Source organism: Callithrix jacchus, chromosome 6 (genome assembly GCF_049354715.1).
Source record: "Callithrix jacchus isolate 240 chromosome 6, calJac240_pri, whole genome shotgun sequence".
Classification (NCBI taxonomy): Eukaryota; Metazoa; Chordata; class Mammalia; order Primates; family Cebidae; genus Callithrix; species Callithrix jacchus.
Window position 1 is genome coordinate 147307137 of NC_133507.1, and position 24469 is coordinate 147331605.

A 24469-nucleotide genomic window follows, 5' to 3' on the forward strand; every position below is an offset into this window, starting at 1 on the left:
CTTTAGTCATTTATTCTCTTTGTGTTTATTTTCTAACTAAAATTTCTTCAACATCTACTTTGTGGTGTGCAGGAGGTGGGGAGGCCAGGGATATATATATATATATATATATATATATAATATACCCTAGACTTGTAGTCTAGCAGGTAAAGCAGAAAATAAAACAACCAATTAGCCCAAATGCTATGAGGGGAAAATACTGAGTGCTATGAGTAAGCCAAGCACAACTGGCTAAAGAGAAGGCCATTCAAACAAGCTTCCTGGAGAACGTGAGGCTAAATTTGACACTAGCGTGATGAGTAGGAGCCAGGCAAATAAGAGAGGATGGAGTGTTCCCTGCAGCTCACTCAGGAGTGTGGATAAAACCTGTTTGCTTTTAGAACCTGGTTAATATTCAACTTTTTAATATATCCACATAATTTCTAAGCTGTATCTCCTTTTCTCTCTTTCATTTCTTCATGTGGCCCAGCTCTTTCGGGATGCCAACATTGCTCCTAACAGTCCTAATTACTCCCCTCTCCCTGTATTCATGACCTTGGCAATGTCCTTTTATAGGGCTTTATCAGGAAGTAAAGTCTATTTTGCATCCCTTAAGTCTGGACTGGCCTTGAGTCTTGCACTGATCAATAGAGTGAGATGGAAGTGACTGTGTGTCATTTCTGAGCCTTGACTTCATGAACTGTGAATGTTTCCATGGCTCTTTTCCAACCCTGTCACCACCATGTGAACAAGCCTGGACTAGCTTGTTGGAGGATGAAATGCAATAAAGACGAGCCCCCCAAAATGGGAGAAAACACAGCATGGAATACCAGAACCACCTACTTGACCCACAATTGACTACAGATGCATGAGTGAGCCTGGCTGAGACCAGAAAATCCACCCAACAGACCCATTGACTCATGAACAAAACTAAATCAGTGTCATTTTAAGTCACTGAGTTTGGGTGTGGCGTGACACCGATACCATGGTCTGTTTGATTTTTGCCATTTTTCGTCCAAGGGAAAATGCTTCATTATTATTAGATAATAGTATAGTAGTACAATAACAGGAAAGTAAAGAATGCTCATTGACAAACAAAAAGTTAAAGTGAAAAATGAGACTGCTGGCCCACATTTTCCTTCACCATCTCACTTTAGGAAGTATTTATTGTGTAGAACCACCATGTTTTCACAGTTTAGGGAGTGGGAGTTGATAAGCAGTGTGAGTTCTCTGTTACATCCATTTTTATTATGCTACAACAACAAACCAATCTGGTGGAGTTCGGGTGTTCATTGTAATTTGGACTTTGCTGTAGGCTGTGAACTAACTTCCTGCTTGGCTCTACTTCAGCCCCAGGCAGCTGTGAACTTCCACAGCTACGACCCTCAAAGCTATCGTTCTGTGTAGTTGGATCATGCGCCAGAAGACAATTCTCCACATCTGCTCTTCTTCCCAGTTCTAATTGGGTGCCTGGTGACTTCCCCAGGGAACACTTGCCAGGTCCTGCTGCCTGGTTCTGTTCACTGTTTTCTCACTCTGCAGTGTAACTCTCCCTTTCTGAATTCGAGGAGTAAAGGCGTAACAGAATTCTCATTTGGAGGGGCCTTGGAGAGTACTGTAAGCTGTATCCCCAAGAGTCCCACTTTTATTTCTCTGTAGAAAACTATGACTTCTGCTGGCTAGAATGTGTGTTTATCAGAGAAAGTTTTATTTGGATTTCTCCTGATACTGGTAATATGGCTTTGAGAAACAACCAGAAAAAGAGAAATGGGAGGGGGTTAACTATTTGAAATGGTCAAAGCGTCTCTTTATAGAATTTGAATGCAAATAAACAGGGTACAAAATGCAAAAGGCTAATTGCAACATAATAGAAGATAATTACTCTCACATTCCAAGGCAAAAGCTCAACTGCAGAAGAACTTGCAAAGGAGATGATCAAAATGAATATTGTTGTCCTTAACTGAACTCTCATTTTTTGCCTAGGAAAGTGGTTAGAGGCTGAGAGAGACAGAGACTAGATATTAGAGAGAATTTTAGCTAGACTGCGTGTGTGTGTGTGTGTGTGTGTGTGTGTGTGTGAGAGAGAGAGAGAGAGAGAGAGAGAGAGTTGAATATCCATCCCAATGGAAGAAGGGTGAGAAGCGGAAGTGGAAAGTCAAGAGAGACTTTAATGAAACCACTCAAAAAGCTTGACATTGTTTCTAAGAGTTTGAGGGGTAGGGTAGAAGAAAACAGCACAAGAGACTGGCTGAATGATCTATGACCACAGAGAACGAAAGTTGCTTAGCAAGTAACTGTGCGGCCGCTGATGGTGTGTTGAAGATGTGTATAAAGTGTGTTTCCCATGGGCCACATTTGGTCCTGGAGAGAAACCCTGGAGTAGCGTAGATCATGAGAGTGCCTGGAGCAGCCAGGACTCTCAAGACGTGCCTCATGGTGCCCTACAGGATGCCCGGTTACCCACAAAAGGCATAGAGCAAAGAACCATGATGTCCCCAGGTGAGAGATGGCCAGCCAATCAGAGGAGGCCTTCAGGGACACTGGAAAGCACCCCAACAAGACAGAGCTTCAGTGTTGAACACCTGCCCCAGCCAGAGCGTGAGAGACGCTAGCCCATGCCAGGCCCTTACAGAATCTTTCCTTCTCCCATCTCTCCTCCTCTCTCCTGTTTTGGCCCAGATGAGAGTAGACATTGTGGGGACCAAGTTGGGAACAGAGGTGGAAGAACAGGGAGAGGAGGCCAAGATAGAGGCCATTTCTTTTCTGTTTGCCAGGAGCTGACACAAAGTGGGCCAAGGGAGAAGTCTTTCCTTGAGATGATGTTCCTAGTTTTGATTAATGTAAGTAACTGGGCACTGAAATTGTTACTTCAATAAGACTTTTTGTAACTTAAAGAAAATGAAAGGTTTTTAATTATCGAAGTGAAAAAAATGTCCTGGGACTCAGTGGAGGGTTTCTCCAAAGTGCAAGAAGGACCTTCGCCCCCTTGGGCAGGTTTTCTAATGCACATAATGTCCTGTATGTTCAAATGAACAGTTAAATTCACAAGTTTAAAGAGAACAGAATCTGGTATAGTTTTAAAAAATTACTCTAAGGTTATTGCAGATTATATGTAACCTGAGTTGTGGAATTTACGTTTATTATCTTTGTGGGTTATTTGTGATCTGTTTAAAATTATGCCTTATTTTTATTATACCCTAGCTTTTAAAATGCCTTTATGTGTGCTATCTCATTTGTACTTCACAAAAACCTGTACATGAGTGGGCTGGTATGATTATCTGACTTTTCTTCTTTTTTTTTTTTTTTTGCTGATAAAACTGAGGCTCAAGAGAAATCACATCAATAGCCCAGATTCACTGATAAGTAGTAGATTCAAATAAAGAAACAAACTTTAGGTTCTGACACCTAGTACAGCTTTCTTCCCATTATTTAATTAGGCTGGATTTCTCTATTTCCACTTCCGTGCTCCCAGATTTATTCATTTATTCACCGTTCAGTTATTCACACTTTCATTTATTCATCTATTTTATTCAGTATGAAATTACCAACCACTGAGCACATGCCAGTGAGGGAGAGAGCTGTTACAGTAATGACAAAGTTTCAGAATGTAATTACAGTCTGTGATGAAAGGAGAGTAACAGGGCACTCCCTTTAGAGTGTGTTTCAAGGCACCCTAATAACCTGGGGACTGAGCTCTCAAGGTGAATTAGGAGGAAGAGCAATCAAGGAGGAGGATGTTGGAGATGCCTCGACCCTGTGATGCCATGATCCACACAATTGAGGGGCTAAAATGAGGGCAGAGAAGAAGCTGAGAACCAGACAAGGGGAAGGGTGAGCCAGCCACAACCATGACTCAGATCTTACCTGAATATGACAGGAAGCCATTTATGGATTTTTAACCCAGGACTTATGTGATCACGTATACAGAGTCAGCTGATTTATGATCATCCTAAACCAAGGGAAACAGGTTTCTGAAGATCACATGAATAGGCTGCCCCAAATAACCTGCCTTGTAAATCCAAAGGAGAACTATTTTTGCTGCTCTCTAACCCGTGAGATTTCACCTTTCCTATACTTAATTGAGAGGTGTTTTTAACTGACTGTTGGTATATATGGAAATTGATTGTTGAGCACCTGGGCGGCCATGTTACGCATGTGTTTTTGTTGTTGCTGTTGTTGTATTTTAAATCAGCAACATTATGCGTGCTTGTCTTTCTTTGGTCCGGTCATTTACTCACTCTTGTGAGAACAGCACTGTGAGGTGATACAAGGATGAACCCTGACATTCGAGGAGCTTATTCATGCCTAAGATCTTAGTTGATTTTATAAAGCAAGGTGATCTTATTGCCTCTGATTCAGTAAAACAGAGAACTGGTCTTTGCTGTTTAGTATTTTGTGGAATTTCATCAAACCCTTTGTGTTCTTATTCCTATTTTTTTTTATTTTCTAGCAGAGTGGTTAGCTAAAGTTATGGGACCAGGCTAGGGTCAAGGAATTCGGTGATATTAACTGATGTGTGTGTACATATATAAAGCCATGAGGCTACTTACAAGTTTTACACATTAGTTTCATATGATTATATTTGCAAAGTTAGCTAATTACCTATTACCATATTTTATATATGCATTATATTAGTACACACACATATTTTCACTTTAACTTGGTTTCTACTAAACTCATGCATAGAACATGATACTGTATACTATATAGATAACCTGAACACTGCTAGAAAAAGATGCAACTTGATAGTAATTTCATTCTCAATAGAGAAATCCTGAATTCCAACCATTTTCTGATTCTACTGAGGAAAATAATTAGGTAGAAACCATTTGAATAATGCAGAAGGTATCTTTAATTCTCTTGCTTCTCAATACAATATGAATTCTGCTTAAGAACAATGACAGTGTGCTGGCTCCAGTTTTGACTGTAGCACCAGGGACCTGTGTCTGTCACTGCAGGGTGGTGGCTCCATCCTGGGCCCTCTCCCAGTGCATTCCACCCTGGCATCGTTCCTGTACTGCAGCCTTTGGCTTCCTTTGGAAAGGCCCCATGGAGATGCTGCATCAACAGTGTTCACAAAGAATGCCCTTTCTGTTTCTGCGAAAAGCCACAGAAGACATAATAAAATAGGAGACTCTGTCTGACTTATACAAGGCATTTACAGAGACTAGTTCTGAAGTTTTGTAATAGGCCCAGAAAATCCTATCAAATAATGTGTTTATTGCCATCTACTGTCCAATACAGGAACTGCAATTTCTCAACACACACACACACACACACACACACACACACACACACACACACACACACACGCCCCCCCCCCTTTTTTTTTTTTAAGGTTATAAAGTACTCAGTTGAAAACTGGTCACTGTGGTCAATGTATTTCAGATTTTTTTTTCTGGAAACATGGGGAAGGTGAAGAGATGGAGCAACATGACTTTTTATCCAGGTGAAACATACAAATCACCTTTTAGAGTGGTCTCATTCTTTAAAATATCATTTAGAATAATCTAGTCAATAGGCCTGTGTGGTGGCTTACCCCTGTAATCCCAGCATTTTGGGTCGCCAAGGCAGGCAGATCACAAGGCAGGAGATCAAGACCATCCTGACTAACATGGTGAAACTATGTCTTTACTAAAAATACAAAAAATTAGCTGGACATGATGGTATGCCCCAGTAGTCCCAGCTACCTGGGAGGCTGAGACAGAAGAATCACTTGATAGATCAGGCTGATTCACAGCCAGACATTGGTTAGGCTATGTCTATAATAGTTGGCTCAAGGCAAAAGCATAAGGAACATGGCCGTTGAAGTAGAACATACTAATGAGGACCATCGGTGTTGTAATAACTGGTCACACGTTCTCTCAAAATGTTTGCTCTTTAACAAAGTACAAAATTCGATGGTATAAAGAGGAAATGAAATGCCATTAGTATTATGTCCAGTTTTGATTTTCACTTATTAGGAGCAAAGTGTTTTCACCTCACAAGGTGGGTTCTCTACAAAATGCAACCATGGCATTGCCTTTCTTATGATTTTGTTATTTAGAAGCAAAGTATATTTTTAAATAGGTAGAGTGATTTTTGTAATGCATTCATTTATAATATCAGGTGACAAAAGGATTTTGTTTCTTTTGTTTGTGCATTGTATTTTTGATGCCATAAAACAAAGTGAAATTTCTGTCTCCATGGTAATATGAATTTGATCCTTTGCAAATACTACTTTTTGAATTTATATTGAAGCCGATGGGTTTTCCTTAAATAAGAATTTTTAAAATAATTAAGGAGTATGTTTTACTTGTTAAATGCAAACTATGTTGTTTTTTCATATATACTTTAATTCATGTTTAATATGAAAAAAAGTATTTTTGAAAATAAAAGCACATTTCATACTCAGCTAAAGTGATGAATACCCCAAGGTGTTTTAGGAATTATATATTATTATGAAAGAGGCTGCCAAATGAAAAACATTAATGTTTCACTACACTGTGTTGCCATGGATAAAACCAGCTATGCATCGCAGCATCTTGGGCATCCCTGTGTTTTCAGTTGTATAATTTGTATGCTCTGTACATAAAAGACGGAAGACAAGGAAAAATCCCAGCCCCTCAGATCACCAGAAGGAATGAAGGAATATAATGAATACATTGGATCATGACCTGCCACCTCATTGCCACCTTACTTTTCTCTGGATTTTAGGTCTTCAGCAGAATTCCAGTATTCCCAAGAAGAATCATCAATTATTCCAATAACCTTTCTGTCCTAAATAACACTAGGACCTCAGTCCATGGGCTACAGGATACCAGGGTCTTTCACAGCTATGCAAATCTCAGCTGTCTCCAGAGAAGAAAACTCCTTGGAAAGCTGAGGGGTGGGCATGAGGGAAGGGTGAAGAGAGAGAGAGAGAGAGAGAAGCTACTTCCAAGATAGATTCCTGCATCCTGCTGATTTTCTTTCCTTTCTCCGTGGTCACAAAATGATCACAGCAGTTATCAGATTAGTTTCACCTTTTCATCTTCATAGTCACCATGCTTAGGTCTATCAGCTTTTCAGAGATCTTTAAAATATATAATATTTTTTAAAAATTGTAGCACCAAAATTCCAAAACTTCCTCATTCGCATTAATGAATATTAATTAAATCAGTGAAAAGTGTGACATTAGTTCAACATAATTGTCAAATTTAGTATTAAAACAATTCCATTACATTTTGAAATAATCTGTAGACCATCTTGTCAAATCCAGTACGAATTCCTGAGTGTATATGATTACTGTTTAGAAGTCATAGCCAATCTTGAAATAATTGGATTACTCACAGTCTAACAATTTCAAAAAAACTATAAAAATTTATTCAAATTATATACAGGAAAAAAAAATTACATTTAGTGTAAGGCACAAAGGCATCTTACTGTGTTTACCTTGACGTGTGATGGGAGCCTCAAACAAAGTGTTCAGAACCCTGGAAATTTGTAATATAGTCCTGGCAAAACTGCCACTTTTGACTCAGGTAATAGTTTATCTCAAAAGCACATGTGTTATTTAAAAAAAAAAAAAAGTCTTTTCCAGAAAGCAGAGTTTGCAATGAGCATACTTTGGTGTATTTTAAAAAGAAAGCCACTCTGTGAATTCCGTGAATCCAAATCCTTGATTAGAAACGTTCAGCATCATTAGCTACTTGGGGGAATTATTATGTCTTTGCTAGCACAGCAAAAATATTATGTATTGGGAAAAAACGGAAAAAAGATATGTGTCCTCAGAATTTGACTGATTTTATTTCTTTAATGCTAGATGAAATTTTTCTTTTGCATATGAAAATGCACCAATCTTACATGGTTATACAGATACAGTGGTTGAGAATGGTCATTTGTCTTTTTTCTGGAAACAAATAGAACTCCAGTACTTACAGTGATAGAAGCAGATGGCTTGGAAATGATCCTGTAACAATACTAGTGACAATCCCAAACAAAAATTCAGTTCTCCTTAAGGTGAAGACGGGAAATTATGTTGTTGTTGTTTTTTTAAGTAATGAAAGTTTATTAAGAATAAAAAGAAAGGTCAGGAGCAGTTGCTTATGTTGTAATCCTAATATTTTGGGAGGTCGAGGCAGGCAGATCACCTGAGGTCAAGAATTCTACACCAGGCTGGCCAATGTGGTGAAACCTCGTCTCTGCTAAAAATACAGATGATTAGCCGGGTGTGGTGGCACAAGCCTGTAGTCCCAGCTACTTGGGAGGCTGAGGCAAAAGAATCGCTTGATCCCAGAAGGCGGAGGTTTCAGTGAGCTGAGATTGTGCCACTACACTTCAGCCTGGGTGAAAAAAATAAGAGAGTAAAAAGAAAAATGTTAACTAATAAATTACATAGTCCTACAGATACCTACTTAATAAAAATCTTATGATGATGATCAGTTACAGATCTGGAAGCATCATGGTACTGTCTTGATAACGGTTTACTCAAAGGAGTTAAAATGACTGTGCTCCTCCCTCCTTCTCTCTTTCCTTCCCTCTTTTCCTTTCCTTTTTCTTCTTTCTTCCTTTTCCTTTCTCTCTCTTTCCTTCCTCCACTACTCCTCTCTCTCTCTTTCTGAATTGACATCTTTCTCATTTTTTCTTATTCTCTTTACACTTGATCTTCACTAAATTGCAAAAGTAAGTCAACTTTTACTTTTAGGATGATACTAGACAAGTTTTTAAAAGAAAGAATTTTTCCTTGCACATAGGAAGAACAAGTGCCTTCTATCTAATAATTAATCTCTTAATTGGGTGAAATTTCCTTAGGATAGGAAAGCTCTGTCTTGAGTCTTTTTCCAGCCACTTGCCCATTGTTGGTGAACTCTAAAATTCTTGGCAATTATTCTGTTAAAATTCAGGATCAGGCTGGGCATGGTGGCTCATGCCTGTAATCCCAGCACTTTGTGAGGCAGAGGTGGGTGGATCACCTGAAGTCAGGAGTTCAAGACCAGCCTGGCCAACATGGTGAAACCATGTCTCTAAAATTAGTCAGGCATGGTGGAGGCACCTGTAATCCCAATTACTTCGGAGGCTGAGGCACCAGAATCTCTTGAACCTGGGAGGCGGAGGTTGCAGTGAGCTGAGATCATGCTACTGTACTCCAGCCTGTGACAGAGTGAGACTCTGTCACAAAACAACAACAACAGAAAATATTCAGGATCAAAACTTACTGTTTCCAGTGTCACAGCTTCTCAGGCTAATTGCTCAAGTCTCAAAGAGCATTGCATTTCCAAAGGTAAGTGAGCCAAACAATTGCACTCTGGTGTTACAGGCCTAAAGGATCTCTGAGAGGCTTGATTACAATTCCGATCTTTTCTAGAATGTTCAGGATTGTTTCAGATCATTCTTTTGGTCAAAGGTAGGTGAGCTGAACAATTTCACTTTGATGTCACAGGCCTGAAGGATCTCTAAAAGGCTTGGTTATAATTAGAATTTTTTTCTATGATTTTTGATAGCTTCAGATAATTCCTTTGGTCAAAGAAACATTGGTGGATGCAACGTCTTAAGGATTTGTTTCATCAACCTGGTCTCAGAAACACCATGGGAAATTCCAAATGCATTTAGGTTAAGAATCATATAAAACTGAAAGAAGAGTCAAAATAAGTGAGATAAACAAAAATCTCACCATTTAAAAAATGTTCCTTCCATGTGTTACCTTAAGCAGTAGTGCTATGGAGTGTGTGTGTGTGTGTGTGTGTGTGTGTGCGTGTGTTTGTATCTGCCTGTGTATGGGTGTGTATATTATGTTTATGGTCATGATCTTAGTCTGCCCCTACATGTGGAGTCATATTCCACGCTGGGATGGAACATTAGACCACCAGGTGACCTGACTCTAGAGCTAGCCCGCCCAGGGTGCTTGGCTAATTGGTTCAGTTGCCATGTTCAATGGGTGGTTAGTGGTTTATATTGCAGTGCCTAAGGGGGCTTGATGAATCTAGATGTGATCTGGACTGACATCCCATGGGGGTAAGGCAAGGCCTTTCCAGGTCACAGTGAAATTGGGAGTTAGCTTGGATTTTAGTGAGGCATAGTCTGTACATTGGAGATAATGTTGTCTACAATGAAAGAAACAGGTTAAGTTGGTTAGAACAGAAATCAGCAAAAGGGAAAATTAATCTTTAGGTAACTTAGGTGATACAAAAGCCTTTGATCCGGTTAGATAATCTTTTTTCATCAGATGATGATATCTTCATCATAAACTGGAAAAAAACTCTACAGTAAATGATTATTTGTCATCCTTTTCCAGGAAAAAAGTACTGAATTTTTTCATTCCATGTGCCAAATGTGCTAAGCTAGTCATGGCATGTATGGAAACATCGGCTTATTATGGAAACATGATGGAGACTTTGCTTGTTATTTTATATAATAAAGGATTATTCCTTGAGGTATGCAAGGATTTAGGCATCCTGGGAAATAAGGTTAATTTATAAGTTACCAGGATATTTTATCTGTGTCATTACATGATACACATGTATTTAAACAGCCTCAGAGAGAATCCAGCGGTATTTTCAGGAATGGGTGGGGAGATATTTAACATCCACACAAAATCAAGGGAGAATTTTCAAATGCCGTGCCTCCTCTGTAGGACCCTAGAGGTTCATATCCCCTCTAACTGGGATCCCTGCCTTAGTAAGTAGGGGAGACAGGCCTTAAAACTAGGTCTTATAACATATCCTTTGTTACGTCACTGCCTCCTTGCTTTGAGGAGTTGCAGTGACCTTTTCTAGGTTAATTTGAGAATTTTCAGTGAAAGAAAAATACATAATAATTGAACGCTTACTAGGTGGTTCCTACCAGCAAAAATGCGAAAAACCACAGAAAGCAGTGCAAATGTTGCCTAAGAGATAAGGCAGTTCAGAAGAGAGAAAGGAGAAAAGAAGATCACAGTATGCTTTACAATAAAAGTCCAATTTGAACTAAGTCTTAGAAAATGGTAAGATATGGTTTGATAAAAGTTGGCAACAACTTGAGATGAAGGGTGGAAGCAGAATCAAATGTGGATACCTAAAGGGTAGACCAAATTGTAGTGTGTGTGTGTGTGTGTGTGTGTGTGTGTATTTTTTTAACTGTTGTTTTTTTTTTTTCTTTTTCCCTAAATGGAGTTTCATTCTTGTTGCCCAGGCTGGAGCGCAATGGCGTGATCTCAGCTCACTGCAACCTCCGCCTCCCAAGTTCAAGCCATTCTCCTGCCTCAGCCTCCTGAGTAGCTGGGATTACAGGTGCCTGCCATGACGCCCAGCTACTTTTTGTATTTTTAGTACAGGCGAGCTTTTGCCATGTTGGCCAGGCTAGTCTCGAATTCCTGACCTCAGGTGATCCACCCACCTAGGCCTCTCAAAGTGCTTGGGATTACAGGTGTGAGCTACCACGCCTGGCCCAAATTGTATATATTTTAGGAAGCAAGAAGCAGTGGAAAATAGAGTGGACCTGATTAGATGCGTCCAGGCCACAGAGGACCTCTGAAAATTAGGCAGCTTTTCATGATAATAAATGTAGAATAATTGAACATTTTTGAACAAGATGAGTGGCCTAAAGTGATCCAGGAAGCACAGTCTGTATTGTGTTCAAGTTAGATTTGAGCAGAAAGATTATGGACAGGTTTCTGAGATGAGTTGAGATAACTACAGGAGTCATTGCAAGGGGAGAAAAAAAGCAAATTCCAGCAAGACTAAATTTATAGAGAGAGGAAAAGAAAGTCCTGAACTGAAAAAGTACAAGATTTAGACCTTAAGCCTCTAGGAAAATGGAGGTGATGTTTCTACTATAAATAGGAAAAGTAAAAGGAAGATCTAAGATATTGAGAACTTAGAACCTGGTTTGCATCCTGAGGTAATGTAGACAGCCTAGTGTCCAGGAAGCACAGGGGCTCAGAATCAAACAGGAGCATGGGAAGGGGAACCTCCATGTGACTGCAAGGGAAGGCACTGCGTTTGAAGACATGAGAAGGCTGATGTTCTTAAGAGAGAAGGTGCAGAGGGAAAAGGCCAAGCAAGAGACAAGGAGATAAAGCTAAAAGGACATAGGGTTGGGAGAGAGGTGAAGCCATGTCTGTCATAGATGGAAAGGGAGTCATTTTCTCAAAAGAGAATGTAGTCGGTGTCATTAAAATTAGAAAGAGGAATAGAGGCAAGGGTCACCATGAACATACATGTGCAAGTGCGTGTGTACATGTGTGTATGTGTGTAGGGGGTGAGAGCTAGCATTCACTAAAAGCACTTGTTATGTGTCTGGTGTTTTTCTATGAATTATATGTGTAATTCAGTTTATGTATTTACTCAGCCCTAGCTCAACTCTTCTCCACTAACCTGGAAACCAGGATATTTCACGATTACTGTTTCCTTATAATATGCAAGCAATACATTCTGAAATGCTTCTGACTTCTGGATCAGTTGGAAAGTAAGTCTGTGGATCCAGGATCCTTCCTACTTCAGATTTTGCTGCCCACTCAGTCCTGTTGGCCGGTGTTAATTACTGCAGTGTCTTCTGGATCTCTCCTTTCCTGCTCCCCAGAACTCAGTGGATACTCTGATAAATGATATCATGGCCCATCCTGGTCAACATGGTGAAACCCCGTCTCTACTGAAAAAATACAAAAAATTAGCTGGGCATGGTGGTGTGTGCCTGTAATCCCGGCTACTCAGGAGGCTGAGGCAGGAGAATTGCCTGAACCCAGGAGGCGGAGGTTGCAGTGAGCCGAGATTGCACCATTGCACTCCAGCCTGGGTAACAAGAGCGAAACTCTGTCTCAAAAAAAAAAAAAAAAAAAAAAAAAAAAAAAAAAAGGTATCATGGCACCCTCTACTTCTTGCTTCTAACACATTTTATAATTTTTGGCAAATGATTTTACGTTTAATATCTCTCTCCTGAGAACTCATAAAAGTCATTAGAATATGGAGTGTCCAACTCTGGGGCTCAAGTGATCTGCCCACACCAGCCCTCCAAAGTGCCGGATTTATAGACAGAAGCCACCGTGCTCGGCCTATCATGTGTTGTTTAATGTCTATGTTTACTGCATAAACTGTGTACTCCCTTAGGACAACAGCAGGATTTTGGTCACAACTCTCTGGCAAGTTCCTAGCACATAGAAGGCGTAAAGTACATAGATGCTGAATGTTTAATAAGTGACTAAATTCATTTTATTTGAGAGAAACTGAAACTTAAAGAAATGAAAACAATTGTCTAAGATCATACACCCAGCAGAGTCAGATTCAAAATTAGTTCTAAGTCCAAAGCTTGTTTCTTGTCTTTTATTTTTTCGTCTAAATCAGAAGTACACAGAAAATGCTATTTGACTTACCAAGAAAGAAACTATTAGTTCCCTTAAGAGAATAATTGTAATGGAGAGGTGAGGCATTGTTTAATCGGTGGACACAAGACTGAGAGAGGAAAGGTGCATATGGGTGAGTGTGTATGAGTTTGTGTGTAAGGAGGCATAAAGCTTACTCATTCTGTGTGTCTGCATGTTGTGTCTGAAAGGGGTTGGGAACGAAGGGGTGGAAGGCAATTGAGGGAAGCTGAAGTTGGCAGTAAACCATTCATGCAATGCAGATACAGTCAATGCTTTTCTCCGAAGTATGATTCATATAGAAATGGCATAAGGAGAGTGCACCTCCCCAGCGTGAGCAACACATTTTCTTTCCTTCCAGCAGAATTGGGCACATTCTGGTTCCCTGGAATTGCATGAGTTCTCAGTACCGTGGTTATGTCATATTATTTAAAGCTGGTTGTTCGATGAGTTTAATTTTCAAGTCAAGTTTACAAAGAAAGGCTTTTTGAGAGGCACTTGTTTATTTATTAGGTAAAGACTGAATTTGGAGAACCTTATGTTTCTAATTTGTAAGTTGAGGGTATTGATAGCTAATTCTGTAGCTCCAAAGAGCGCTCTTAGGATTGGAGATAAGTTATTTTCTTAAATTATAATATATTTATAATATATTATATATGCTATCATATATAATATATGAGATATATAATATATATTTATAATATATTATAATATAAAATTATATTATTATAATTATAGCATAATATATTATAAACATAATTATAATATAATATAATTATTGAGTGCCCAGTACATTCCTCACAGAAGCTGGAATACACTAGGCACTCAAAAACCGACACCTGACCTTTAAGTTTGTGTTAAAAGTACAGATGTCCATTTTTCTTTCTATGACTTCTTTTTCCTTTATCAAGTATCTTCAAATGCATCTTTAAATTCATCATCTCTACCTCCCATACCTCCTGTACTTCTTGGATCAAGGGAACTCTTTCAGTTCTCAAATTGTGATCTCTACAGCATCCTGTCAGTGACACAGACAGCTAATTTGGGCTCCTCAAATAAGACATGAGGTAGAAGAAAGCTTTTGAATTTGGAAAAATAATATGAAAGATAGCAAAGGTCTTGGAAGATAGTTGTAAAATTTAATGCAAATCAAGGTAAGTTGAAGAAATGTTACATTGAAAACGTGATGATAGGGGTCCGCAGTGGCTCCGGCCAGATGTCGTGGTGCTTGCGGAGGCGAGGCCATGGATTCAAGGCCAACCTGAGCAACCTTACAAGCTCTCATTGATTGGCCAAAAAAAAAAAAAAAAAAAGAAAAAAGAAAACATGATGATAGTGTTCATGGAAGGAAGGAAGGAAAGCAGATCATTTGGAGAAGGGGAATGAAACATCTTAGAACACAGAAATCCTATGGACCGAAGCTAAAAGTGAAACACTCAAAATAGTCATGGTACTTGCTTGTTTCCCTAATGGGTTGTTGTGGCTCCAGGGGTGACTCCATAGAAACCTGCCCTAAGTGGGGTAAAATGTGCAAGGGCACAAGGCCTTGCTGCTGAGATTTGACCCCCAGAAGCCCATCTGGGAATAAAGCTCCTTTCAGAGTCAACCGTTATGAAAGTGTTTTATCACCTGCTAATTACTAGCAAACATCAGGGCATTTTGTATATTTCAAGAACAAGTAACAAAACAAACAGGGAGACAGAAAAGCCATCTCATTGCTGCAGATGTCAGTTAGCTGATATTGTGTCTTTTCCCCCTTGTTTCCAGAGCCTAAAGTAAGCTGCAAATTAGGCCGATCCGCGTCGACATCAGGTGTGCCTCCTCCGTCAGTCACTCCTCTCAGGCAAACCAGTGACCTGCAACAGAGCCAGGTACCATCATCGTTAGCCAATCGTGATTGACTTCCTGTGATGCACCTTGCCAAATGCCCCCCACCTCTGTCTGTCCTGTTGCTGTAGACAACTTTTGCATTTGCTTTTATTTTTCTATGTGTGTATGGGTTGGCGGGGGCGTGGGGAATGAGTTCTGGCAGTCTGTGTTTTCATCTGAAAAAGAATGTCTTTCTTCCTGTGATTGGTGATAAAACTTTCTTTGCTGTTTGTTATCAAATCATTTTTGTCTCTGGTTTCCATCATTCTGTAATATAAATGTAGTAAACTTGTACTATATGTATTGGCTTAGTGATTATTTTTTTAAATTCTTTCTCTCTTTCATGTTTTGTGTACTTTTATACCGTCTCTGAAAATTTATCAATATTTGATAAATTTATCTGCTTTGTTTTATGTAGATTTCTTTTTAAATGTTTTGTCCACACACTTGCACAGATGTTGTCAATGAATTTGTACATATCTCTTAGCTCTTATCCTATTATACTGTAATATTTTTGGTTGTTTTGTTTTTATTTAGCTTGGAGCATGATTGTAAGACACTGTTGAATATTAATGTCCTTTTAAATATTCATATCCCAACTCATTTGGATTGAATATGGCAGCTAGTCTTTCTTCTTTCTTAGACTATACAGACAAGTTGACTGGCCATATAATCAAGATATTTAACAAAAACTGCAGATTAATAAGGCAATCTTTAAATAAATCATTTTTCTCTCTTATATCAACAATATCAGAAATGTTCTGGGAAAGGGAATGTAAGTGTTCATGCATGATAAATGAGATCTCAATTATCATTTGGAGAAAAGAGACAAGAAATAAAGGCATAAACTGAAATATCATTTAATCCTTTACAGTATAATATGTTGCTATGATGTTCATTTGGGTACATGGTTGTGGACAGAGAATTAGTATGAGGAAAAATCACTACACATAAATGTCCTGTCTTTAGCTCACCCAATAGGAATTCAATAAGTTGATTTAATTCGTGAGGCTTAATTGTTGTTACCATTAAGTATTATGGGTGTTAAGTAGGATGGTGTCATTCTGGAGAGATTCCTCTCGCTTCCCAGCTGTAATCTTTGCATTCATGAAACCCTTCTGAAATAGTAACTTATAAAACAGGGACGATACCTCCAAGGGAACTCCATTACTGATTAGCAAATTACATATTCTTCAATTATTTTAAATGGTAGGCTGTTCTAAAAACATAACTAAGTAGAATAATTTCATTTTTTCTAATAAGAGACATTGTACCTCAGTATTTTTATCTGGCTTAAATATGCAAAGGATTTAATTTATAAATATATAAAGTATCTACAAATACAAGGAATGAGAAGCTTCTCTCAAGGGCATCTCAAGTACCATTTAGAACTTCTTGTGTCTTAATTTAAAATGTTAAATGCCTTTGTAACTAAATGTACCAACTCAAACACTTTTTGGATATAAAAGAAGTAGAAACAGTAAGACACTGAATAAAATAAATACGATAAACTGCCAACTTAGCTGATGAAAGCTATTCCAAAAATATTATATTTACCAACATTCAAAGTTTAAAAACATTGAGTACCAAAGAAGAGAAGTTGAGCTAATTGGCAGAGGATTGCCCTAATACAATCACATTTTCAAGTTTATGATCCCTGCTAGCATGCTGCCCTCAGGCTCTCAGAGAGGTTTTGTGTTCCCTGTTTTTTGTTCTGCTTTTTTCCTAATTGTCTTTAGAGCTGTTTCACCCTACGCCACTTCAAACTCTCAATGAAAGCAGGTTCCTGGGATGAACTTCCAGAATAGAGACAAGATGTACTCTTTGTGCCTTCATATATCATCCCGTTGCTCACCTGATGGGACATTCTTCATTCTTCAAAATGTATCAAGGGGAAAAGCCCAGCGCACTATTTATATGCTTGTAGTTTCCTTACCTACTGACAGAGATTCTGACACACAGTCAAATCATACATGGGCTGTCAGAGCTACAGATTAGAAGGCTGGCCTCTGGGCTTCTTCTCTGCAGCTTCTCTGCAGCTCAGTTACAGTATACATGTATTTCTATACTCTAGTGGTGAATTGGTAAGCATACCTCATGTGAACATTGCTCTGAACTCCTATGACTTAGAATTCAACTAAAGTCAATACATACTTATTAAAAGTCCTTTTCTCATCTAATTCCCGTGCCCTCAACCATAGTGTTGACTAAGATGTCTCTTTAGATTACAATCAGGATGGCACTGCCCTGTGCTCGGGCATGCAAGACAATGGTGAAAAGAGGAGTAAAACGGTTGAATCTAATGATTATTCATACCTAAACAAGGATAGGGAACACCTACCATTATCAAACAATCCCTCTGGTCACTTTTTAAGCAGCTTTGCAACACTAAGACTCCTGGTAGTTATTAAAACCCCAGAATTCTTAATAAGAGAGTAATAAACTTCATACTAGGAAAATCACTGGAAACCATGTGATCTATTTAATACAAACAGAAGGCTGGGCACAATGGTTCACGCCTTAATCCCAACACTTTGGGAGGCTGAGGCAGGTGGATCACCTCAGGTTAGGAGTTCCAGACCAGCCTGGCTAATATGGTGAAACCCTGTCTCTACTAAAAATATAAAACATTAGCCAGGTGTGGTGGCGCACACCTGTAATCCCAGCTACTTGGGAGGCTGAGACAAAAATGGCTTGAACCTGGGAGGCAGAGATTGTTGTGAGCTGAGATTGTGCTACTGCACTCCAGCCTGGGCAACAGAGTGAAACTGTCTCAATAAATAAATAAATCAAACAAAATCAGTCACTAATCTCTAAAGTGATTCCAGTGGTGCTTGTCTGTGGAGGAATCTGGCCGTAGGAAGGCTGTGACATTTCAGTCACATTACGGGCATTATCCTTCATGCAGAAAGATGTGTGTTCCTTTTCAGATTGTTGTTCTCATCCCATCTCTATTCAGTTTTCTTGGTCCTAGTTTGCACTTACTGATTCATGTCGTGGTTGGAGCTCTCTAAGGAGTGTTGCAGGTGGAGGCAGGTGGGAGTATTTGACGTCACTCCAGCAGAGATTCTCAGAGGTGACCAGAGTGACTGGCCCCCATGCCCCATGGGCTGGGGGCCAATAGTGACAGCCTACCACCAGAATTTTTGTATAAACAAAGGGTAAAGTAGTGTTTGCTTGACTTTGCAATCTGTTTTAGCTTCAGGTAACTTCAGCAGACTAAGATCTGTAGAAATGTATAAATGTATCTCACTGGAGCCTCAAAATATGTAAGAGAAAATGGAAAACTCTTGTAAAAAATATGAGTTCTGAAGGATTTAGAGTCTGCTCCAAAACACATATTATTCTCTGACACTCAGAGAGATAACAATAAAATTTTATTCTTTCTTAATTTGCACCTGAGCAAATAGACTAGACACGGGGCTTTTAGGGACATTTTCCTGGAACTTCCTTGCAATGCAGCCATGTTTTGGCATTTGCCTTCATAGAAATCTTTGGAAATCAAGTGAATTTTTGTGCCTATTATTAGAAAGTTAATTTATTTTTTCAGTTAAAAAAGTCAGAGTGCACCAGAGTCATGTATTGAACTTAGAACACACGTTACTTTCTCTTTTTCATCCTCTGTAATAGAGTAGAAAGTCATGTACTCAGAAGAAGGAGATGTGAACGCTTTTAGAGACAGCAGAGGATGTTCATGTGATTCCTCCATCTCTGGCTGATCTCAGCCTCCTTCGTCAGTGATCCCACTGGAGGCAGTGCCATCTATACTCTTATTGCACAGGTGATGGTATAGACGCTGAGGCATAGGCCATATCAAACCATGCGTTTCTGCAAGAATGGAGCAGCTAAGGTGTTCCCAAGACATGTTTGAATTCGTTTTCCTAGGAAGGAAAGGGGAGCCACAGCCTCCACTACACACAAACACACATACACACTCATTCACAAATACATTTTTGTTTAAACGCACATACACTCACAGTCACTCACAAACACATTTTTGTTTTAATGGCAGATTCTCATGTCAAGGAATTACAAAGTTAAGAGTGACCCAAGCGTTGAACTGAAACCTCAGGTTCTTCGGAGGCTTGTTTATCACTCTAACCTGAATTATATCTGATCAGCCTTGATTTAGGGGAGGGAAGTAAGAAAAGGTCACTTGTAATTTCCTTTGGACACACATTCCAAAGTTTGACAGACCAAATCTCTTTAGAAACCTACACAGAGTGTTAGAAACCACATAGTGCTTTGCCATGATCTCTGTGCGTCCTGTGTGTCATGTGATACCTGCATCCTCACCACTCAGGACAAAACTTGTCCAGCCCAGTCCCTTCTGCGTACTTAATAGATGTTATCCAGGGTAGGAAGCCCTGTTTCTTTCAACTTGCCCCTTTAGGATTACTTCGCAAATGCTTATTGCTTTCCATAGCGGCCCCCTGGTCTCTCACCAAGCTCCTAACTTCCCCTTTGTTTGACAACCTTGCTGGAGAATGAGAGCCTGCCAGGGCTGCCTCTGGAGCAGAGCGGGTTCTCCCTTCCTGAGGACTCCACATCTATGTCATTACACCGGCATCAGCAAGCACTCCTGGATAATGGAAGAGCATGTTAGGGGCTACATAGCTTGATGCGTATCTAGAGTATATTTCTGAACATGCTCAGATGCCAGAGTTGTTTCCTACATACTTAAGAAAAGAAGACAGACAGCCCAAACATAGGGATGTGGGATCAGTACATGTGAAGACTTAGGTGAAGGGATTATGTGAATTTCTTTGCAAGGATGGTGCTTAGTTCAGAGGTATTCCTCCGATGCCCGGCACAAAGTGGGACACTCAGTCATCATCTGTTGACTTACTCAGCCTCCCTATTCATAAATGTCTTTCTCTATACACACTTCAAAAAATCTTTTTCTCAAGCAATTTGATTTTGTTCCTGTTCCTCAGTCCTTAATATTTCCAAAGCAGGTTCTGTGAGTTCTGAGCTTTCACTTAACTCTCCAGATGGGACATTTGCTCATCAAACGTGCCTAGGAGCCTATAGAGGGTGAGAAAGGCTAACCACAAAGGGAGGCAGGAGAGTAAAGCCTGGAGTGTGAAAAGAGGGCTTAGAAAGGAAAGTTAATTTCTTTTCTTTGAGACAGAGTTTCACTCTTGTTGCCTAGGCTGGTGTGCAATGGTGCGATTGTAGCTCACTGCAACCTCTGCTTCTGAGTTCAAGTGATTCTCCTGCCTCTGCCTCCTGAGTAGCTGAAATTCGAGGCATGTGCTACTCTGCCTATGTCTGGCTAATTTTTTTGTATTTTTAGAAAAGACAGGGTTTCACCATGTCGGCCAGGCTGGTCTCAAACTCCTGACATCGTGGTCTGCTCACCTCGGGCTCCCAAAGGGCTGGGATAACAGGCCTGAACCACTGTGCCCAACAGGAATCTAGTTTCATCTCCTGAGTACCCACCCCAACTCTGAATAATGTAATCTTAAAAGCTGCAAAGCTGCATACTCATTTAATTTTTGCCTTCAATAGGATCATGCAGAAAAACAAAAACGAGTCCTAAGGGCAATATGGGAAACCTCTTTCAGTTTTGCTGTGAACCTAAAACTGCTCAGAAAAACAAAAAACAAAAAACAAAAAAAAAGGAAAAAGAAAAAAGAGAGAAAAACAGGAAAAGAACAAACCCCGAAACACTGTAAAGCATAAGGGTAGAGAAATACCAAAAATACTTTCTCTTTAGAATTCTCAGGCTACTATGGGCATAGACATGACTTGTTTTGCCAAAATCATGCATGCTTTAGTTAAGCCCCTTGTCCTATAGACCAAGGACATTTTATCTGATTGGTTGGATGCATTTTCAAGTGCCTCCTACCTTGAGACTAAGGTTTTATGGTGGACAGGAGAAAGCAGTGCTGGAGTGAGAGAGCCACAGAATACGTAGTTGGGGAGTGTGTGCCACCCTGACTCCCTGAGACCAAAGGGCCCTTCTCTATCATCTGCTGCTCAAGTGTTGAACACATGTGTTTTCTCTTTTTTTGGGGAAGGGATTCTGTGACATTCCAGATTTTCTTTTCAGACCTGAACTGAGAACGTGTTTTCCATGCCATTTGTACCTTCATACAGCTGACTTGATTGTATGCTCATGATTACATCACATGATGGAAACGGAAGCAAAGCAGAAACCACACACATAGCATCTCACCACCACACAGCTTCTTTCAGGCTGTGAGATTGATGTTAAAGATGGCTATTATTTGCTTTCTTCTGCATACATGTCAACTTTACATGTATTTCCAAACATGAAAATCCCTAACAGGAGGACTTGGAACACCCATACCAGGTTCACAGTACAGTATCTGCATCATGTTTGAGAAGTGTTCATCTGTACTAACTTCAAATTGTAAAAATAAGCTGTCATGTTAACACAGATGATGTTATAAGGAAATTATGCTTATTTGTTATAAAAATGATATTTACCAAAGAATTTGGATCTAGCCCTGTGGAATGTGGAATAAATTCATCTTACAAATAAGAATGTCAGTGGCTAAGTGGCTCTATTACCAGGTATTATAGCATAGTTGCATTAAAACAGTGCAAGTGCAAAAAATGCACAAAAAAGCATTCTCTTATGTGTGGTTTCTACAGACCTGTCAGATTGTTTTATAGTAGTGTTAGGCTTTAGTTCTTCATGGCACTCTCTATGAACTTCTATTTAAGACAGAAAATAAAATTTGTTATTACTTTTAAATAGCAGCTGAATCCAGGAAATATAAAATAAAATGTTGGAATTATTTCCTTTCTGCTTTCATACAAAGAATTCAGATGGTGGTAACTCTTTACAACTTAGCTGCAGTATGGCCTGAGTATCTTACATATCATTTAGCTGTGACATGCTTATTACCTTTTACATACTCTATGCAGCAGAATATTTGGGGGTCACTTTTTTAAAGTCCAGTAGTTCCAAGATCAGTCTCTCAGTAACTCCATTGTAGAGTGGAATAAAGCAAAACAAACTCACGCCTGTCCCCAACAACTTTGTCATGTATTCTGTCAGAGCATGGAGGGCATCAGAAGCAGCATGTTCTCTAAGAACTCTGGAACCAATTGACAAATAAGGGTGGGGATTGGGCCCAGTGGACTCTGAGGGTGCCTGTTGTCTGACTCGGCTGTCCCTGGTACCTGTGTGTTTCTCTCCTCAGTGTCAGAGGTCAGAGTTATCAACTAAACCACCAGGGCTGCAGGTGTGAAGTAACCGATGTACATACTCCAGCCTTCTTTACCATCTGGAAGGGTTCTTAGGTGAAGTTTGCATAAGGTACATTCTGTGCCGTTTATTGACACCTCTGATGTGCTTACCAGCTTACCATGTGCCAGGACTGGGCTCAGAGCACACCTGCCTCGTTGTAGGTATGTTCTACTGTCCTCACTGATGGGTACTGTTATCCCACATCACAACCAAGGATACCAAAGTGAGTGAGGTTACATGCCTCGCCCAAGATTTCATATTTATTGAATGGCAGAACTTATGATACTAGCCACTCAAAAACCTGAGATTTACCACTCAAACCCTGATATTAACCACTCAAAAATCTGATAATCACCACTCAAAAACCCGAGACAGACAAAAACCCGAGGCTTACAGGAAGTAAAGATTTATTAGAATCCCGACTCTATAAATTAGTGGCTATTGCTGAACCTTTCTGAGTCTGGGGGTGTTGTTGAGGATTAATGAGATCACATAGGTGTGTAAAGTCCTGTACAGACGTGATTTGTTGGAAAATATATTAGTTCTTTCTCCTTTTCCTAATAGCTTCTCCTCTTTCCAAAGAATTCAACTCTCCTGCTTGCTGGAAAATTCTAAAGAGGAGAGTTTGGTGGTATTCCAAAGACAGTTATGTGCTTATTAACTTTTACATACTTTATGCAGCAGAATATTTGGGGGTCAGTTTTTTAAAGTCCAGTAGTTCCAAGATCAGTCTCTCAGTAACTCCATTGTAGAGTGGAATAAAACAAAACAAACTCATGCCCGTCCCCAACAACTTTGTCATGTATTCTGTCAGAGCATGGAGGGCATCAGAAGCAGGATGTTCTCTAAGAACTCTTGAACCAATTGACAAATAAGGGTGGGGATTGGGCCCAGTGGACTCTGAAGGAATGGTCGGTCCACCCACTATCACCAAGCTGGCACAGAACTGCTAGGGCATGGTGATAAGAAAAAGCAGACAGATTTCTAGTTGGTTCTATCACTGATTTTAAATTCTTCATGGACAGTACATTTCTTTATTGCCTGCACCTGGGGCAAATTGATCTCCCCCCTTGGTACACCACATGAGCAGATTATATTCGTTACTCCTTTCACAATTACAAAATTAGATGCTCACTTATTTACCACATAATAGGGAGTCTAGATCTGGCATTTCTTCTTACCTTGCAGGTCTCATATGTGGGTTGGAGGCAAAGTAAGTAGAAATTGGCTATAGGTAGCATTTCAGAACTGTCAGCTCTCCTGCCCAAATACTACCTATTCGCCTCCTTGAATAATAAGGTATGAATAAATACAACGAAAACATTAAATCTATATAGGAGCTATTATCTGCTAGGGTCAGGACAGGGTATACAGCCACGGGATACTTTTTTTTTTCAACCTCAGCCTTTACTTAAAGATTCCTTATGCCAGTTTTAAATACCTCTTAAAGAAAAAAAAAAAACAACTTGGTAGCATTCACATTATAAAATGTATAGATTTAACTGTTAAAATCAATGCCTAGCTTCAGAAGGGGTGGGCCAATCCAGCCTGTGAAAACGTAGAACACTAGGTGGAGACATGGCGCCACCTAGCCTCTGAAGTGCATTTTGCATGCTATACTTGGCTTTCAAAAATTGAATCAAACAAAACTGTTTTATGACTGAGAAAATGTATGTGTTGCTTGGGATAATAAGCAACTGCCTGTAGAAATCTATGACAACATTTTCTGATGATGTTTGTTTTGAATTTTTTTCATTACTTTAATCCTGCAATTTTAGGTTCTCTAACTTTTAAATAGTATGACTTTTAAAATAATACTTTAAGGAGGGGAAAAATGACTCACAGTCATCTCAGAGTGCTATGCATTATTTATGAACATGTGCAGCTGTTTTCGTTAGTATTTGTGACATCTTCTGTGCATTGTAAATCCCTTAATTCAACCTGAGTTTCCAGGAAAGGAGATCATTATCCCTCTTTTGCTGACAGAAAAGGAAAAGAACAGAAAACCCATGACTGGTTAGATGGAAGAATTCCTTCTTGATTTCTTTTGTTTTCCATTAACATGTTTGAAACAGATAGCTTGAGAGTTGTTTCTGAAAAGA

General features: G+C 39.5%; 1 protein-coding gene across 7 annotated transcripts in view; it reads left to right on the top strand.

Moving 5' to 3' along the window:
- NYAP2 (neuronal tyrosine-phosphorylated phosphoinositide-3-kinase adaptor 2) overlaps nucleotides 1-24469 on the top strand; it is a 382953-nt gene that overhangs the window by 226308 nt on the left and 132176 nt on the right. For 5 of the 7 annotated variants that reach the window (XM_078329186.1, XM_008999586.4, XM_035305903.3 and 2 more), the window contains one exon: nucleotides 15038-15141. In XM_078329186.1, coding sequence (XP_078185312.1) covers nucleotides 15038-15141 — 104 coding nt within the window. Of the gene's footprint in view, nucleotides 1-15037; nucleotides 15142-21197; nucleotides 21658-24469 lie in introns of those variants that run through there. The other 2 variants (XM_008999591.5, XM_035305905.3) reach the window with 2 other exon arrangements.